This window comes from Astyanax mexicanus, chromosome 9 (genome assembly GCF_023375975.1).
Source record: "Astyanax mexicanus isolate ESR-SI-001 chromosome 9, AstMex3_surface, whole genome shotgun sequence".
In the NCBI taxonomy this organism is placed as follows: Eukaryota; Metazoa; Chordata; class Actinopteri; order Characiformes; family Acestrorhamphidae; genus Astyanax; species Astyanax mexicanus.
In genome coordinates, this window is record NC_064416.1 from 31,818,158 (window position 1) to 31,839,331 (window position 21,174).

At 38.0% G+C, this 21,174-nt stretch overlaps 1 protein-coding gene across 2 annotated transcripts; it reads left to right on the forward strand.

The window, feature by feature from the left end:
• Positions 1-5,951: 5,951 nt before the first annotated feature.
• Positions 5,952-10,257, forward strand: gemin7 (gem (nuclear organelle) associated protein 7). 2 transcript variants are annotated; one of them, XM_007235629.3, is made up of 2 exons: positions 5,952-6,027; positions 9,355-10,257. In XM_007235629.3, exon 2 carries the CDS (start codon positions 9,376-9,378, stop codon positions 9,760-9,762), a length of 387 nt encoding a protein of 128 aa, XP_007235691.2. In that variant the 5' UTR covers positions 5,952-6,027; positions 9,355-9,375; the 3' UTR covers positions 9,763-10,257. The 2 variants fall into 2 exon arrangements, with proteins under 2 accessions (XP_007235691.2, XP_022535477.1); XM_022679756.2 differs by lacking the exon at positions 5,952-6,027 and adding an exon at positions 6,268-6,290.
• Positions 10,258-21,174: the final 10,917 nt, after the last annotated feature.

Genomic DNA, 21,174 nt, shown 5'->3' on the forward strand with positions numbered 1-21,174 from the left:
ACTTGAAAGGAAACTACTGTGTATTTGCATATAAAGTATGTCAAATAAATGACTTTTGAATGCATTTACATTAAATGCACTTGTGTATACTCTTCAAAGGGCTGTGTGGTCTGTTTCAGCCTCATTATGAAACCTTAATCATAGTACTATTAATAAACTAAAAGTATCGGTATTTGTATCGGTATCGGCAATTTTATCAGTTTTGTATCGGTATCGGATCGGAGCTGAAAAAAGCGTATCGTCCCATCACTAATCACAACAATATTCCATGATTAATCATAATCAAATCATTATTTATTATTGTGTGTTTTGGACTGAATCAGTAACAATAGTATGGTACAGTCCTGGTATAGTCCTTTTTGATTGTATTATAATCTAAGGGTAGTTTTTTGCTTTTTAAATTAGAATAATGTAATGTGCTGAGTCTAACTAAGACATCCCAAGATGCAAAAAATAATTAATTGATGATTGGATCATGTACATGTAGGGTCTGTAAAAGCATATGGTATAGGGTATCCAAATTGATTTGTACAAATTATATGATATAGCACAACGGAAAAATGGAGTCAAAACAAATCAAACAAAGGAGTAATACAGAATCATAGTTAAAACCAGTGTGAGCCCTAAACAGGCAGAAGAAGACTAGGCTATCTTGTAAAAGGATCCCGGACTAACTGTGCTTCAGCCTTATCCTAGACTAATGGTTCTTTTCTTTATCCTGGACTAACTATTCTTCTCCCTTGTGCTGAACTAATTTTACCTCTTCTATGTTCTGGACTATTACTTTCATCTAATGCAGACATAAATTATTTTTTTCTCTCTCTCTTTCTTTGCTCCTATAGCTGCACTGGCCATGCTCAGTCCAAACAATTCCCTTTTGTATGTGTCCATGTCACTGACAGTACCTGGTTTGTCACATACTAAGACCAGAATCAGCAGTGATTAGCTTATTTTAGCATATTATATGTTATTAATAATATGTACGTTAACAATGTTGTATCAGTTTCAATAGTTTTTGTGTAATAACGAAATTAACATTATCAATAGTACAGTCCACAACAGACGGATGCTGTATTTTGAGTTTTGAAAATGTGACTGCAGGTCTTACAAAATGATATTAGTGTAAAAATTGGATTATAAGAATGAATAACTTATTTCAAACTTCCTTGTGCTTGTTTTAATTATTTACTCTATGTGCCTTAATGTATTAGCGGGTAATTTTGCTAATAATTTTATATACTGAAATAAAAATATCTGCTAATGGAGTAGAGAGGCTGTCAGTAAGTTAATTTGCTTAAAACAAGGACAAGAGAAAAAAATCCAAACCTACCTGGCTCTGTGGGGAAAAGTATTTGCCCCTAAACCTAATAACTGCAATCAAGCGTTCGTGATAACTTACAATGGGTCTTTCACTAAGCTTGTGAAGAATTTTGACCCACTCATCTTTGGAACCACATCGGAATGTTTTTGAGCCTGAACTGCCTTTTTAAGGTCATGCCATAGAATCTCAACCGAATTCAGGTCAGAATTGTGACTAGGCCACGCCAAAATCTTGTTTTATGTGTTTTGGATCATTGTCCTGCTGCAGAACACAAGTTTGTTTCAGCTTGAGGTCATGAACAGATGGTCGGACATTCTCCTTTAGGACTTTTTGGTAGAGAACAGAATGTATGGTTCCAATTATCACAGCCCCAGAGCATTACACTGCCACCACCACCAGCATGTTTTACTGTAGGTATAATGTTCTTTTTCTGAAATGTGGTGTCACTTTGTTTTCAGATTTTTCCCCATTTTCTCCCAATTTGGTTATCCAATTGTCCCACCCCTTTGTGCGTCCCCATCACCAGTGGCACCTGCGACCCTAGGAGGATGCGGACGAACGCACTGCTCCTCCGACACATCAGCTCACAGATGCCTCGTGCCGCCCGGTGCCATCTTTAAGCGTGATGGGAGAGCGCACCATCTACCCACCAGGGAGGAGCAAAGCCAATTCTGCTCTCTCTGGGCAGCTGATGGCAAAGCTGCATGAGCGGGGGTTCGAACCTGCGACTTCCCGCTCATGGTGGCAGCGCTTTAGACCGCTGGACCACTTGGTGCCCTGTGGTGTCACTTTTACGGCAGATGTAATGTGTAATGGGACACACATCTTCCAAAAAGTTCAACTTTTATCTTGTCAGTCCACAGAATATTTTACCAGTCATCAAGATCTTGTCTCAATTTTTGGCAAAATTGAGACGGTGCTTTAATGTTCTTTTTGCGCAGCAGTGGTGTTGGTCTTGGCACTCTGCCAAGCCGGTCATATTTGCCCAGTTTTTTTCTTATGGTGGAGTCATGAACGCTGACATTAACTGAGGCACATAAGGCCTGCAGTTCTTTGGATGTTGTTATGGGGTCTTGGATGAGTTGTAGCTGCGCTCTTGGGGTAATTTTGGTTGGTCAGCCACTTCTCAGAAGGTTCACAAGTGCTTAGAAATGGCTTTATAACCTTTTCCAGATCTTAAGACTTTCTTTCTCATTTGCTCTAGAACTACTTTTGATATTGGCATGATGTCTAGCTTTCGGTGGGGCAGGGCAGGGCCTATTTAAGTGATTTCCTGATAAGAACAGGCGTGGCAGTCATCGATCCTGGGTGTGGCTGGAGAAATTGAACTTATTTTTTAACTTGGGGGTAGGGGTTGTGCAAGGGATTTTTCACACAGCGTCGTGTAGGTTTGGATTTCTTTTTCTCCCTTAATAATAAAAGCCTTCATTTCAAAAACTGCATTTTGTGTTTATAATTTGTTTAATGATCTGAAACATTTAAGAGTGATAAACATGAAAAAAAAAATTCACACCACTGTATATTTGCCTGTTTAAATAATAAAATAATGGGTTAAATCATTTGCATTTGTTTTAACTTCCCTCCTGTTAGTTATTTACATATTCTTTAAAGTTTAGATTTTTTTAAAGGTCTGCAAAATTCATGTTTCTTATTTGTTATATGAAATATTTGATAGTTGTTATTCTTATAACAAAAGTTTAAACTTTATCTGTTTTTGCAAATTAACTCTTCATTTATTCACAAAGCAAAATCAAATACATTTCTCTGAAATATCTTTCTGTTTGGTCTCTTTAGTAACTGGTTTTACCTTTATTGAGTATATATTGCTTTTTCTAATGTGATAAAACTTCTGTGTGTGAGAATGAATAGAGGAGCATTTCCAAAACAACAGCAGAATATATAATATTTACGAGTAATAATAATGTTAGCATGCACACCACAGGTGACATTATAGAGGACAGATGACTCATACATTTGTGCAGAGAACAGATACACACACCCAATCAGCTAAACAAAGCAAAAACATAAACTATAAACTTACCATGTAGAAAAACTGTGGCCCACAGGCTCGGAAAAATCCACAACACTAACATGAGAAGAAACCAGGATTAATTAATCCAGATTCAGAGGTAGAAATGAAATAATGAAACTAGTGTGTGTTAGCGTACCGTGATAAAGGCAGCTCCGGGGCATCCTCGCGCTCAGAGAATATACAGAATGTGGAAAACGATGCCAAACAGGCACACATCAAAATGTTCGAATATAAAACATGCCCACCCCCTTATGACGAATAGGTCTCAGATTAAATAATACTGTTTCTAGGAGGAACCGCAAAACTGTGAAAGCAGATACCCAACATATGTTTTTTTACTGTACAACAGTGAAACGTATGAGTCATCTAAAAGAATGCAGTTCAGGAGGAACATATTCTGGACAGCCACACTTACCGCCAATGAATTCCCTCCATGAAAACAAAGCGAAGAGCAACTTTTGCTGATTGACTGCAATGTAAAAATTAAGATATCACCAAAACATTAAATTTTTACCCTTTAACATCCTCCACAAGACGTGCAAAACCAAAGGTTTATTTTATTTATATAGAATAAAAATAGAATGGATAATATAAAAAATAAACAATAAAGAAAATTAAAATAGGAGGTTAGTAAAAATGATTGAGCATTATTTACATTTTCAGATTTAAGTTTTCAGATCAAATTTATTTGTATAGCGCTTTTTACAATATTTCTTCATAGAAATAAGTCCTATAAACAGAGTTGACATGACTCTCTCTCTCTCTCTCTCTTTATGGCTCTGTACCCCCACTGCCTGCATCAGTCAGTAAAAGAAAAACAGAGAATCAGGAAAACCCCCAGACTGACCCTAACCCAAAAAGTATGATTCATAGGTCATTATGTGTACTTGTTTTCTTGTGGACTCGGGAAATGTCAGCTGCAGCCCACGTACTGTTCTGTTTACAAGATCCAAGTTAGCCAAGTACACTACAAATATACAGATGAGTTCTTGCTCCTCCCACATTATTGAGGACCGCATGGAAGGTGACTTGTGTGGACTTCTTACAGCCCAATTACCCACAATGCACCTCGCAGCAGGTGCGACGGAGTAAAAAGTACCTACCTGTACATTATTCGTTTTAAAAATAGTACTGATGTGAGATAAAAATAAAGTTTGAATTTATTTTTAGGCGAGAATGTAGGGGTTTTGACTTCAAAGCGACTATGCCCTCTCCGGACAGAGAAATAGTTTTTCAGGGGGGTGTCTGTGAAAAATATTTCACACTTTTACTCAGTACACTGAGCAGAACAGTACAGTATAGTATCACTGTACTTCACAGTGATAAAACTCTTGCGTCCGGACTGCATTTAAAAAAACAGGAGGACCTGTGAGTTTTTTGGCTTTCTCGGTCACATGACATCATGTTCAGTAGCTCCTCCATGTCCACTCACTGTTGTGTTTACTTGGATTTTAGTGGAAACGCGTGCCCAAAGTGTAATTACGGTGCGTAGCAGTGGACAATTAGCTTTTTTATTAAACGCGAGGTGATGGTGCGTAGCAGTGGACAATTAGCTTTTATATTAAACGCGAGGTGACAAAACTCAGAGAGTAGATTCAGACGGGACTAAAATTACCGGAGGACCACACCAGTGAAAAAATTGTAATTTTCTCAGAGGACGTCTGAGAAAAACACATACATGGTCAATCTGAATAGGAATAAAATCACAGAGGACCCCCCATAAAAGAGAAAATTACCCTAGCACCCCCTGAGAAACGTATACCTTCCGGATAGGGCTTATGGGAAAATGTGCATCTATGTTTGCGGAACAATGCTTTCCCTGCCCTGGGAGGGTGATGTCATCAAAACATGTGTACTTTGTATTGAGAAACTGCCATAGAATCGCCCAGATTGGCTTGCGACCGTGCACTGCAGGGAACGTCACAGTGCTGTTCACAATCATGTATGTTCACAATCATAAATGCATGAGTATAAGCTGGAATCCTGCTGTTCTTTCCCGCCCACTCCTTTCTGTACTAATACAGAGTACTTTATAAAAAAAATAAAAAAAAAACTCACAGAGCTTTCATTCATACTGGTGGCCACTTCAAAATGAATAATAATAATAATAAAAAAAAAACATTAACTGAGTCCTTTAAGCTTTTTTTTTTTTTCTTTCATGCTGCAGCAGTGCCCTCCTGTGTCCAGGCATGCGTAATTACATGCATTTTTGTATGTTGTTTTATTATTAGATACATTTTGTATCCTGCTTCTTTCTTCAGTTACTGTAGAAGAAAACGTGAACTGCAATAATTTGTTGGTGAAAACAGGAACTGCAATAATAATAATAATAATAATAATAATAATAATAATAATAATAATAATAATAATAATAATAATAGTATATTCTTATTGTTATAATAATACTAATTATTATTATTATTATTATTATTATTAGTAGTAGTAGTAGTATTATTATTGTATTTTATTTTATTATTATTATTATTATTATTATTATTATTATTATTATTATTATTATTATTATTATTATTATTATTAACTTAATTTTTTTGGCGACAAGAGAGATTCATAGAGGGACGGGGCTTTTATGGGGACTTTTATTATGAAGGTGCGGTCTCTTGTTCCTGTTTCTGCTCAGATCCGCGGGAGCTTCCTGGCTGTGTGAGTTTCAGAGGTAAGAGCTGTAAATCTTATATACACAGAGTTTTCACTGTAACGTTCCTCAGCTGCGCTGTTTTAGCCTCGGCTGAAGCAGCAGGGTTGAGGGCTTTAATCAGAATGAGTATAGATAACTAACTATCCTCATTAGGTCTGTATTTTACTGGTAGAAACGTTGGTACATAACGTTAACTAACGGAACGTCAGTTAACTAGTACCTCTTTTCCACCAACAAAGTGCTGGTGCCGGAGCCGGTTCCTGCGAAGCTTCTAAGAACCGGTCCGTGTTTCCACTGCTCTAAGGAGTCACTCACTACGTATATGAATGTCCCCATCAACAGTTTTTTTTTCTGCCACGCTGTTTGCTCTTAATATATTTTAATAGAATACATTTTGTGTTCAACTCTCCCTGTAAGCCTACTTTCCCCTTTTTTTTTTTACTAAACCTTGTATAGCAAAAAATCAGTTTCACTGCTATACATTTGCCTTTGTTTTAGATAGAATTAATGCAACAAAGAACATCATTATTACAAAATGTGTATTAATTAAACTTGTTTGTATATAACACTGCACAATAAGACAGATTAGAGCAAAATGAAAAATCTTTAAATATAATGACTAAAAGCACTAACTGTGCTTAAAATACTGTACATATTAAATTAAGAACCATACAAGGCATATTAACTGCAAAAATCGCTTGCAGTCACGTAAAATATATTATTGTCTTGCGGCTTCCCGTAGCTCTCCTATTGGTTGTTGAAATTGTTCACCTCACTATTTGCGTGAGCCAAATCTCAAGACTTACGATCATAGACTGTATATAAAGATGGACGCCGTGTCGCCGTTCCCATTCATTTAATGAAAATGAAGCCAAAATCTTCCGCCATTTTGGCGATTCAGAGACCAGAGTCTGCGCAGTAGAGACCAGAGGAGGGAGAAAGGCTGTGGAGAGACCGCCTACTCATTTAAATAACCCCGCCCCTGAGGGCTGCCTCGCGGTCACAGACTGCAGAGCGGGGCGGAGCGGAGCTGACGGTCTGTTATTGGTCCCGCCCATAAGCAGCCCTTTTACCATAACCACACCTTTTTTGAATAGAGCCGAATAAAGTTTTAAAAACCGAATTCTGTGGGGATATAAAAATTTGACAATATAAGCAGAGGTTACACTAGCTGTTGCATTTAAATAATGGAGGTAGAATTACAGTATATTAGAAAAAAACGTGATTGAAAGTTGTCTGTTTTGCCATTGAAACCGATGGGGATGGGTGGGGTTACACAGCTTTCTGCAGCCGAACAGCAGGGGGCGCCCGACCTGTGGTGGCTTCACTTTTAAGAAACGATGCTCTGTCCAGCTATATACAGTCTATGCTTACGATAATATTAAACACGGTTATTTTTATCTGGACTCTAATCAGCTGCAGTCACGTTACGACTGAAAGTTTTAGTCAGTCTTTTTCTCATCCTGCGTTCAGATAAAATCTTATCCTGACTCTGGAAATTTGTCTGCAACAGTGAAATCTGTTGAGTTTTAAATGCCGCGTGAATAATTAATTTATTATACAGTAGTATTATCCAATATAAATGTATTATATATCCATTTAAATAACAATTCCTATTAATGGAGTAACATTTAATGAATAAATAAATAAATAAATGCATTTGTTAAGAGAATGTGTGTTCCCGAGATTAAAAATGTGTGTAGATGTTTGTGTGTATTTTGTGTCAAAATGTTTATATATTTGATTTTTTTTTGAGTTTATAAAATCTAAAAATATATATAACAACTAATAAAATATTTATTTTATTTATATACAAAGTTTATATTTGTAATTGGACTCCACATGAGTCTGGGATGTGGTGGGCACCCCTTATTTCTGAAATGTGGCAACCCTAACACTCAGACAAATTCTGACATGAAGCTCAGATTGTATAGCTTAACAAGCTAGCTACTGTCACTGAGGCAAACAACATAATCATAAAGAAACCAACATTTAAAAATGTAATTAGACGCACTTATCAGTGGGAAGCATGGTTTGACAGCACACCACAATTCTGTTCTCATCTCTAAATCTAAAGATAAAATGTTATCTAGTGTTTATCTTTTGAGGTAGATTTCTAAGATTCTCTAATGTTCATTTTTTATATTTCAATGTGTTTTATGATCACTGTTAAAACTTCTTGGGTCGTAAAGTTAGTTTTTGTAGAGTCAGAATGGCTTCCAGTCTAAATCTTGATTCCAGCTTATGTTTTATGAATGATTTGCTACATGATTCCAAGCAAACTGTTTCATGATGGTTTTGAAATTTGAGTACATACAGTACCAGTCTATAGTTTCAAATATTTTTATATTAAAACCATACAGGAACACATGCAGAAGTATACTGTAAACAAAATGACAGAATATGTTTTATACTTTAGATTCTCTTAAGTAGCCATATTTAGGTTTTAGGACAGATCTGCACACTTCTGGTATTTTAATCTCAGTGTCTTTATGAGAGAGAGTCACCTGGAATAGTTTTCTCAGCATCTTGAAGGAGTTCCTGGAGGTGCTGAACAATAGTTGTTGCTTTTTCTCTGCGCTGTGAAGCTCCAGCTCCTCTCAGTAGGAATACTGTATTAACCACAAACAATAATCAATCAAACATCTTACCATACTAAATGGCTTGCTGCTCATAATCATCCAGTTAGTTTTGGTTTTACATTGCAGTTTAGTGAGTGAGCATACAAAATAACTTGACTACACCTTGTCATCAATACCTGTGTGGGCGGAGTCCCATTACATCACACTGAATGTTTTGTAGAATGTTGTCAGTTCAGCAATTTGCCTTTCTAGGTGTTTTTTTCCGTTCTAAGTTAAATTCTGAATCCCTGTTAGAGTCCTTTAGAGTTTTTTAACCTGCGCACCAAGGGGAATCAGATTTCTGCACAAAACTGATTCTTTTTCTTGTTCTATTGTTTAATGGGTGATGATAGCCTGCTTCACCTTCCTGTAATTGATATGATACAGCAAACCATGCAAAAAAAGTGTTTTAACACTGCAAACAAACCGGACTGTGGTTCAGCTGATCCGGACTGAGACCACCTCTTTTGGTTGGACCAAATTATGATCCATTATTCTGATTTTATTTGGTTTAGACCAAACAAGGTAGGTTTGAAAGCACCTTTAGAATCCTGTATGTATTTAACAGGTGCCTTCAGTGCCTGCATGCCCCACCAGGAGGGCACTTTCCTAATATCATTTTGTCTTAAACCAATGTTTTAAATACTGGTATTGGTTTTGCTGAAGGAATGAACATGAAACACCATTTGCATGTGCTAATCATGTGTTAATCATGTGATTGCAGGAGGAAAGCAGAGAGAAGAAGATGAAAACCCCAGTGAGCGTTCTGCGTCTGCCCAGAGGACCTGAACCCAACAGCCGAGGATTCGACCCAAACTCCCCTCGATACATTGCACTGTGTCCCACCACGATTCCAGCATCATCTGGGAACAAGGCGGGTTCTGTAACTCTTGAAGAAGAGCAGCGCGTGCGGTCAGAACTTCGGGAGCGATTTCTGAGAACTCTGCTGGCCATGACATCCAAACCAGTCCACTTCAGCCTGTATGAGAAGGTCCAGGTCCAGGCCAAGTTTGGAGCTTCAGACATCGATATCCTGAACTTCCAGGTTTCTGATCTACAGACGCCGCTTGGCGTGCAGAAGGAGGCTCTGCTGAGGTGTCAGGACATGATATCATTCTCTTTTCAATTGTGAATGTGGAAGATTTACGGCTGAATGTTTGTTACATCTTTATTTAGAAGTTTATGCTTATATTTATTTCCATGTTTGAAATGATTGATTTTTTTGCTCCACTGCTGACAAACTTTTGAAGATATTTTGAGTTAATGGACATTGAATGGGAATGAATTCTCTTGCTGTTCATGCCTGTGCCACAAGAGGGCAGCAGGACTGTGGACATTTATATTTGATTTTTTTTTCTCGCAGTGATAACTAGTCTGGAGGACTACCTCTGAGGTAGTTAGAAAAATAGAAGGAATTTCCTGGAAGCCAGACCACGATAAAATTGTCTGGAAAACACTTGTTCAGTTTGTGTTTTAACATCTATCCTGTCTAGAGCTCTTTTTTTTTTCTTTTTTGTGTATATTGTTTATATGAATTCTTATATGTTAAAGGTTTTCTAAGAGAACTTTCACAGATTAGTACTTTGTTTCTGTTGAGACAGTTTGAGATTAAAGTTTGCAGCACTAAGTGCGCTGTGTGTATTTATTGCATGTTAAAATGCATAGTCACATAATGCTTTCGGAAATTGTAGTCCAGTTGACTTTCAGTTGATGAGAATGATAATTTTATGAGCACCTTTCAGAGAATCCAAGGTTGCTGTAGAAAGATGTTGCCAGGAAAAGCATTAGGCTCAAGATCATATAAATACACAGTAACATTGTGAATAAATCCAAAAAAACAATCAGCTAATAAATTAAGAGTCACAAAGCTGAGGCAAGCTGATTTATTCATCACGGTCCTCTGCATTAACATTTCCATCAAATTACAGTACCGGCGCTCAGCTCTGTTTACTGCTGAGAAAAACAGAACTACTTCAGTCCAGTTTAACCTCAGAGCAGCTGCCAGGGAGTCAGCACACACCAGTGGCCATTTCAACAAAATAAATCATTTAGTTTAACCCAACACTCAAATAAGTTTTAAATGCTATGTGGACTCGATCCAGCTCAGAAGGTAAATGGAACAAGAACACTGATCGAGTACAAATTATCCAGTACCTTATCCAGCACATCTAACTACACTAAGGGTGAACTCACACTAGGCATGGTTCGGTTGAATCGGTTGAAAAACGAATTACATCACATTGGCTAATTTATACTAACATCAATGACTTACCGGAAAAAAAAATCAGAGAACTTCGTACAGAGCGTCTTAAAATGAGACCAGCAACTAAGAGAAACAACACAGGATCAGTAATAATAATAATACGATTTAAGTAACTAGTTGCCTGGCAGCTCTTTATATAGGCATGTCAGTTTACTCTGCAACCATTTTAGCAACACAGATGGGCACGTATATTCCCTCATGCAAGACCAGTTTTCTATCTGTTTGAATGAGGAAAGACCAAAATACTAAAAACTGAAGGTCTGCTGGTTATGGCTGCTGCACCTATGCCATCTCCACAGCAAGGGGTGGCCTTCCCAGCACCACGCTGACTGTTATGGCGTCACATCAATATCAAAAGTCGGGGGTGCAAAAATACCAGATACCAAATTATCTGTGTGTTTTAACATTTTGTGTGTAAATGTACTTTTCACTAGCACAAATGTGAAACTTGTGAGAGAAAAAAAGGAATCGTGTGCACACTGAGCAAAGTATTGCTCTCGAGCTTCATTTTTCTCATTCTCTGGTGTTTGTTTAACCTCTCAAATTCACAGTTGTCTTCGCGCTATGCGAATTGCATGCAGTGGTTCTTTTTGCTCCAGTGAGGCTTTTGTGATTGAGGATTGGATGGGGTGGTTTAGACAGTTTGGGGGCGGGGTCAGAGAGCAGGTTGTTTGGATTTTAGCATAGCTAGCTAACTCTCCTGCTGTCCTTCTTTCTCGTCCTCCTCTGGCTGTTGTTGGTAGGCGGTTCGTCACAAACCCTGGAGATATCAGCCAATAGCATTTTCTGAGGGAGGCGACCCTGACCCCACTGCCAAGCTGTCAAAACCACCCCTACGCTGGAGCAAAAAGAGAATGCAATTCGTATTCGCAAGGACAACTGTAAATTCGAAAAAGCCTCTAGTTGCGTCAATGAGGTTCTGCATCTAGTGGTCTTACATTTTCTGAATGCAAAATCCAGTCCACTACTCCAATAGGACAGTGCTCATCCACATACACAGATGCTATGCCATGCCCAGCAGCATTGCCAGACCTATCCATTATGGAAAATGCTGTGTGGGATGCTATTGGAGGCACTATCAACACTTCTAACCACAAAATCAGCAAGAACTGTATAAGAATATTCAAGCTGAATGGACTGATGGATTATCACAGAACTCCATTAGGAACCTCTACAACTCCATACTAAGATGCCTGGCATGGTGCCATGTGAAACATGGCATGCGTAGCTCAAAAAATATGACCAAGAATTGCTCATATCAGTCTAAATGTTTAATCATTTACTCTTCTTGGTAACTTTTCTCTTCCTTCTGAATGTTATTGCTGTCCCACACTTCCTTCTGGGTAAAACAATTTTTTGATGATGAGTGTGCTTCTTCATTGATGTCTCGAACTGATGTGTTACTGATAACTATAGATAACTGTGCAGCCATAGTTCCTCATTCAGAGTAGGCCTATATACTTTATCTTGTTTTTAGTGACTTTATATATTAACAGTGGTATTCTGTTTAACTGTTCCTCAGAACACTAATGATATCATTATTATTACTATTATCATCAATATTTTCCTCAAAAGTGAGTCAGTCCAGTATAGAGGCCTAAATTGCTCTCCTTATAGTCATACTATTGGTGACCATATTGATGATGCTGATAGGGGAGGGGGGTATCACTAATATTCAATCATCTTAAAAGGTTTGAGGTTGTTTACCAAAGTATTTTTTTATTGGAATATCATTAGATGGAGTTAGAGTGCTGTGCCTTTGTTGTACGAGCACAATTATCCTGCAGAATGTTTGTGCGAGGATGAGTCATCCGTAGTGCTCTTTCGTCATCACGGTTCTCCGTGATCTAATCAGGAAGCCCACAAGGACACGCAATGATAATTTTATATTCCGAGCCACATACTCTATCTATCCCAACTCCACTTCAGCACACACTTGTTGAGGGGTCAGGTAGTCTAAACTGTATGGTGTTTGAAGGCCTGGATTCAGACTGCCTGCTGCGTTATGTTTTCTAAAATATGGGTAATATGGATTCAAATTAGCATAACAATATTTTCCATATACAGTAACTTGCAAAAGTATCTATACCCCTTGATCTTTTTCACATTTATTTACCTTACATAAATGTAATTTATTGAGAAGTTAAAGACTAACACAAAGTAGCACTTAATTGTGAAGTGGAACGAAAATTATACATGGGACAGGGAAGCTGGTCAAAGTTAATGGGAAGATGAATGGAGCTAAATACAAGGAAATCCTGGAAGAAAATTGGGTGCTGCAAAAGACTTTAGACTGGGAAGGAGATTCACCTTCCAGCAAGACAATGACCCTAAACATACAGCCAGAACTACAGTGGAATGGTTTAGATCAAAGAATATGACCCAGTCAAAGTCCCGACATAAATTCTGTTGAGCTTCTGTGGCAAGACATGAAAATTGCTGTTCACAGACGCTCTCCATCCAACCTGACTGAGCTTCAGCTGTTTTGTAAAGAAGAATGTGCACAAATCTCAGTCTCTAGATGCGCAAAGCTGGTAAAGACGAACCTCAAAAGATTTGCAGCTGCAATTGCACCGAAAGGTGCCTCTACTAAGTATTGATAAGGGGGGCTGAATACTTTTGCACATCACACTTTTTGGATTTTATTTGTTTAAAATAAAAATAAAAAATCTGCATCACTTTCGTTCAATTTCACATTTATTATGTTTGTGGTTGCAAGGTGACAAAATGTGAAAAAGCTCAAAGGGTATGAATACTTTTGCAGACCACTGTATTGGACAATGATATACCAAAATCTTGGGACAGCAGTATTTAAATTGACTATGAAGTGTTATTTGTGGTGACTGCTTGGGAAGGCCCACGTCTGTTTAAGTTGAGATGTGTTACCTTGTGAGTGAAAATGAATGAATACTTGCCAGTGTGCTCATGGTAAGGTCAGGTGAATTATGGGAGTTGTAGTGAGGTCTGAAAGTGGGTGCAGGTGGATGGGACTTTCCATTTCTGAAGTTCCTCAGTGTACAATGTTATATGTCTTCTGGGAATACACCATAGAAGACATTACCACCCATAGTGGACAGTACAGTTTGTGCAGAATTGCTCATAGACCAGGAGCAGCCGTATGTTCAAAAACTGAGGATGATTTAGAGGGCAGAGAACTATTTATAAGCTTTTTTTATAAAACCATGAAATTAAGAGTTTTTAAATGAATGAATGAATAAATAAATATTTAAATAAAACAACCTAAAATATGTAAAAGTGTTCAGTAATACACATGGGCCTCTAGCTGTGGTCTGTGGAAAAGTAGATCTGTGTTCTGTGGAGTGAAGAATCTGGAATTTGGGATGCGTTGGAGTGGACATGACCCTACCTTCATAATCCAATGTCAACACATGCTTTTTATGACTTGTTGCAGTCAAATTTTCACAGCCATGGTCCACTATCTACCAATATTTATTGTTCAGTCTGTTTCTAGAATAAAAGTCTTACAACAATAGTCAAAATCTAGTATTTAAAGTTGTTTTATCTGCTAGAGATTAAACATACACCTACAGTTCTTTGGGTGTGGAAGTGATAATAGTGGACAAACGTATTGGGACACCTGCTTATTAATTGTTTCTTCTGAAATTATGGGATGTAAAAAGAGTTTATTCTGCTTTTGTAGGAGTAACTTGTACTGCCCTACTGTCCAGAGAAAACCTTCCCCTAGCTTATAAAATCACATTGCAGTGAGGATTTGATTGCATTCAGAAGGGTCATGATGTTGGATGATCATCACCTCATCCCACCTCATCTCTTCCAAAAGTATATATGGAGCGCCATCATTCCACAGAAGACAGATTCACTGCTCCTCATCTCAATACTGGGGTCTTTACAATAGATCTAATCCAGAGAGTTCTATTCTATTGGCAGTACTTTTCTACAGGGTCTAGACAACATTTGGATGTGCATTTGTGCATCATGCAATCGGTGCATAATACATTTAATAATAGGGGTGTCCACAAACTTTTGGACATATAGTATTGGACTTATCTGTGTTTTATTTGATTTCAGTTCCTGCACCGTTAGCCTGCAGCTCCCTGATTTCCAGTGTGAAAACATTCCCGAATGTCTGTGTGTGTGTGTGTGTGTGTGTGTGCAGAAGTGGACGATGGTACAAGGAATCTGCCCTGTCCAGCGCCATTGGCCAACAGGAAGCACATTCCAGTCCGTCCTGTTTGTGGCCCTCTCTCTCTTCCTGCCAGGCGCAGGAACATGTCTGTGATAACTTACAAAAATACATCACCACAGGCACTTAATCACAGCCTGCCGCTGCCAAGGCCTGCGCTCTGCACCAGGCCTGCGCTATGTACCAGGCCCTTAGGCTGGACCAGTGGCAGACCAGTGGCAGCATGGGCCAAAACAGTCCTCAGTGGCTGATAGCATTCAGTACCACACATGTCTGTTTTTTGTACTGTTTAGACTATGCTTTTTGGTGCAATATCCTCAAACATATATTCACATGTGCCACTTGTGACACATATGTCTGAAGGTCAGGTTCTGTCATGGTATGGGGGCGTGTCAGTGCACTTTGGTGATGCAGCATTAATGCAGAAAAGTACATTGAACAACATACGTATGCTACATTCAAGACTTTTACAACAAGACAAGAATGCAAAACCCCATGCTGCACACAGTCCAGAAGGCATGGCTTACGAAGTAGAGGGTACAGGTGCTAGACTGAGATAAACCCAATAGAGGGTATGTTGAGAATTTTAAATGAAAAATATCACAATTACCCTGTACTGTTACCCACCTTAAGACATGTTTGCAGGAAGAATGAAAATGAAATTACACTTCATCACTCAGTATCCTCAATGCCGAATTATCTTTTAAGTGTTGTGAAAAGGAATGGCAACATTACAGAGTGGTAAATGCTTTACTTTGCCATTTTCATGGAATGTGTAGCAGAGCTAAAATCTAGTAATGGATTTATATTAACATTTAAGTTAAGAAGATGTATATTGTGTATATTGTGTTCATACTGTCAGCAATCAAATAATAGCCAAAGTATATGGATTTTTTTTCATTATTTTGTTTGCATTCTGTTCCAACCTTCTCTGATTTATACTGTATATATGTAAATACACCGAAACAAAAAAATATAAACACAACACTTTTAGTTTTGCTCTCATTTTCATGAGCTGAACTCAAATATAGAAGACTTTTCCTATGTACACAAAATGCCCTTTTCTCTCAAATTCTTTTCACAATTGGGTCTAAGTCTGTGTTAGTGAGCACTTCTCCTTTGCTGAGATAAACCATGCACCAGTCACAGGTGTGGCAAATCAAGATGCTGATAAGCCACAGTGATTATTACACAGGTGTCCCTTGGGCTGACCACAATGAAAGGCCTGTTTGGTTTATCATATTTTGTAGGGGCCATATGTAACTGATTTTTTGTACATTTTTTGTACATTTTCATACATTTGACTTTCCATATCGTGTATAAAACTTGTGTGGTATTTCAATAATGCCCAAACTTGTGTTCAGACATGTATTCATGTACTGTTATAATGCTAATAAACAGGAAATCAGAACCTATATTTTACTGAGTTCATCCGCTTCGTTAATGCAGCATGCAGACTTTGGTGACTTTGATGTAGGATCTGCTGAAGCTCCCCTTTCTGACCTTTGGGACAGAGCACTCAGGGCTGGAGGACTGTGGCCCGATGCCTGCAGTGTTTGGTTTGGACTGGAGAAGGTGGCTCCATCTCAGGGCAGTGTTTACGGCTTTGTACCCATTGTAAGGGCGACGGGCCGGCTGAGTCACCCTCGGCCCCTCTGCCCCCAGGTTTGTTTTACTTGCTTTTGGGGAATGTTGGAGCCATTCCAGCGATTGTGAAGGAGCACCAGCTAATGTGGCTCATGAAGCTCTCAGACTCTGGAAGAGTATCAGGGGCAGAGAAAAAGAATGAACATAAATAATGTATTCACCCATTTCTGTTCAGCCATTTCTTTGATACCTACACTGACATGCCAAAAGTAATGGAACAGCAGTGTTAAGTAGTAAATTAATAAAAAAAGGTACCTCATGGGATGACTTTGGTACGCTTGCGCCTGTATAAGTTGTGAGGTGTTCATGTTAAGGCCAGGTGAATTATGGGAGATGAGGTGAGGTCTTATAGTGGATGCAGAATCATGGGTATTTACCATTTCTCCATCCACAGCATCATGTGTGTACTGGGAATAAGCCATAGAAGACAATGGGACTGTGTTTAATTAGGCAAAGACCACATTCATGGCTGGATCAAATTATCTAATGATCTGATTCAATAACGTACCAAATGGTGGCTCTATCTAATTTCATGGCTCTATCTGACCATATCAAATTTTTGGTACACACAAGTGGTCTGGCATTGATGCTAGACCCAACGTAAAACCATGTTTAACAGCAATTTTCACTCTCTTCTTTTGTACTCCTACACATTTAAACATACATTTATTTTATTACTTTTTTATGTTATTTTGGAGTGGAACAGACCAATTAATTAATGTGATTAAGCTCTACTTGGCATGTTTAATATTTCTCATTTAATATTTATTTTTGATGTAAGAATCATAGAGAGATTATCACAATAAATCTAGACATTCTGCATATTTTAGTTCCTTTTATCCAAAGAAAGTGTCATAACAAGCAAATGGCCTATGTATAAAATATTAGAAAAGTAAAAGTAAAAATTATGTATGAGACTCGTTTATTATCCACTCTTTTCAGATATTGTACTGTATTAAATGCTTTGTATACCCTGTAAGTTGACACTATAAGAAGCTAATGATGAGAAAAAAATAGCGTTTTGTTGTCTAAAGACACGACTGTTGCTGCTGGCTAGTGAAACATGCAGTTTAGCACTAGCATGAAGCTCTGAGGGCTGTATATGGTAGCAGATAGATTTTGTTATTGTACTTCTTGTTCCGTGTACTTAAACAGTACCAACTAGTTGTATTTTTTAAGCATAAACTGTAAATAACATTTAAAACTTTATATTTTACTCAAATATATAAAAATATATCAGCTGTATATTAAATAATACATATAGATAGAGCTTGTTCAGTATTGCAAAAACATCAGTAACAGCATGATAGCCTAATTATTTACAGTGGTATAAAAAAGCAGTTTGGGCACCCCTAATCATTTTTAAGATTTTCCTTTATAAATCATTGGTTGTTCAGATCAGCAGTTTCAGTTAAATTTATCACACAGCAGATGAACACAGTGATATTTTTAGAAGTGAAATGACATTTATATAAAGTGTGAAATAATTCTTTCAACAAAATTAGGCAGGTGCATACATTTGGGCACCTTCGTGGTGGCAACACCTTTAGCTCAGCTTAACGTTGGACTAAGTCTCAGTTTTATCAGTGAAGAGAAGAATTAGAGGTCTGACAGGTGAAGAGATTAGCAGTAATAAAGTCACTGCTAAGATGAGAAAATAAAAAAGCAGATTGCTGGACTACTACTGTAAATAATAGGGTTTTTGATCGGTACTGTATGTCAGTGTTTATCAGTGTATGTAAACATATATGATATTTTAACACTAAAACTCGAGCTCTGACCAAAGGGGTGAAGTCTGGGTGGGTTGGTGGGTTCTGTCCAGATCAGAAGTAATGGCCGCAGGAAGACGCTGTAATTAGTGGGAGATATCTGAGTTTATCTACATCAAAGCCGGGTTTACTCTCTGTTCCCTCCGGGGACTAAACACAGGAAGATGATGATAATGAGAGGCTGGGACGGCCGAGCCGTGGCTAACTCTCCGTAATGGTGCGGACATGTTCGCTGTCCCACTCTCCCACGCCTAGGCCAATGGGAACGGGACAGGGAGGTGAGGGGTCGATGTTTCTGGAAGTGCGGAGATTCTCTTTGATCTGCTGAATGTCAGGGAGGGGTGTGGTCTCAGACATTAGCGCGCTCTGAAGTTAGAGAGTAGGGGTGCAGAGGGTTATTATGGAGGTAATGTAGGTGTTAAGGCGGACGTTACAGAGTCATTAACACCTGAAAGGCCTCGGTTTAAGACTTTAACCCTAAGGGGTTGACCCTGGGTCTTAGTTAATGAATATAATAGCCTTTTAGTGCAAGGTGTAAAGTCAGTTGAGCTAAGCACTGCAAAGTTCACAGCTACAGCTACTTTTGGATTACTTGGATGGGCTTTACATACAGTGGAAATTTTAATGTTACAATGTATGTATGTTCCAAGTGTAGTTTAATATAATGAGAAGTTCCACACTGCAAATATTAATGTTATTTTATCTACTTAATTAGTCATATTCTATTGACAGACATTTTTGCCTAATTTTAGTAATAAAACATTAAAGGAATTTAACTTTTGTCAAAAATGAAAGCTTTATTTGGGCAAAAAAAGCATGTAAAACTAAAATTAAAATAAGCTGATGTTATTTTTCAGTGTGATTAGCTACACCTAAAATAAGTGTCAAATTTTGTAAACTCAATATTTAGCTGATTCCTTCAAAAAGAACAGGTGGCGAATGCAGTGTGCAGTTCTAATTCAGTCAAACAAATTAAGTCATCATTCACAAAGGAAACTTCTTAATTGAGTTCAACTACTTCTTAAAATAAATTGACTAAATATAAACTGATCTGACACTTACAACAAGGAGAGTCAAACTCACAACAGAACCAATCTTATTCCAGGCTTGCGTTATACGATTCCTAAAATTTTAACCCATGTTGAAAACTCCACACACACTACATCATCTGTCCTGAATAAAACAGCACGCGTTTTAAAATTATACACAACACAACCAATCCTCAAAACCTTGCAGGAGTTTAAACAATCAGTGGGTGGCAGTGAAACAATTAATATATTAGTTGTGATGCTTTCTGCTCAAAAATAAGAAAGGAATACAGATGAAACAGCTTCTATTTTTCTCTTTTTTCTATGTTTCTCTCAATTTAGCTAGGCCAATTGTCCCACCCATTCAGCAGCTACTCAGCTGTATATCCACATCCCCTATCACTAGTGAAGCCACAACACAAGGAGAGTGAAGACTAGCACATGCCTCCTCCGACACGTGCAGTCAGCCACTGACTCATTTTAAACTTCTGCTGATGCAGCATTGCCGAGTTGCATCACAGCGCACTCGGAGGAAAGCGCAGTGACTCGGTTCCAATAAATCAGCTCACAGATGCCTTGTGCTGATTGACATCACTCCTAAAGAAAGCAAGGCCAATTGTGCTCTCTCAGGGCTCAGACAAAAAGGGATTCGAACCAGCGATCTCCTGATCACAGTGACAGTGGTTTAGACCATAAGGAAGTGTAAATTCACACTGTGGTTAGTTTAAGTTAATAACCAGGTGAAGTTCATGGGGCATGGCACAGCTTAACTACACAGCCCAACTACACCTATCTATTTGTAGCGCTTTAGATATTAACTACATGTTGTAGTGTAAGTTTTGGTTTAGCTTGTATTCCTATTATTAAATAATAATTATTACCTTCATGTAAAATTATGTCCTTATGCCTTTGTTATTCATATATATATATTTTTTTTTTACAAAATTGGTGGGGAGAAACAAATCAGTTTATTTAAGCTATAATTTTCAATTACTGGGTGAAGTCATTATAACTATCCAATTGGCTTTGTCTACATTTTGTCATTCGTCATTGTGACAGCAGTCTTAATTTGCTTTCTAAGTGGTATTAAAAAGTCTTCGATTTCATTTCCCCATACCTGCAAACTCAGTGCCAGACTTTCCAATAAAAACTGGTCTGCTCCTCTTGACATTGGACTGTGAGCTCTGTGTCCTAAAGTTCTTTCAATTCAAATAAAACAAAACTGTATTGATTTTTGACTTTTATAAAAGAGACTGGAACTTACACAAGAATGGACATTACTTTCTGAAGCTTGAGGAAAGTTCTGACTCTACAGTTCTGTATCTCTCTGACCTCAGTGAAGGAATCTGAGGGACTTTCAGGTCTGACAAGCAGACAATGAAGGTCATTAAGATCCTACTGTAATAATGTCCTAATTGGACAAAAACAGGAAGTAGACAAGCAATATCTATCAAGCGGTTTCCTCTCCGAACTCAATCCATTTGTTGTGGGCCGTCAGCCCAAAACCTGGCCAGCCATGCCAAGACGTATTTTCATTGTGATGCTAAACAACATTCCAGCCTGGTGACTATAGCTGAGGGGGTTTTATATCTAAACCCAGCACTGTGCCCTTCCGTCAATGAAATTACAGAGGAATGTAATGCACTTGTTACAGAATTCAGAGTTTTTTTTC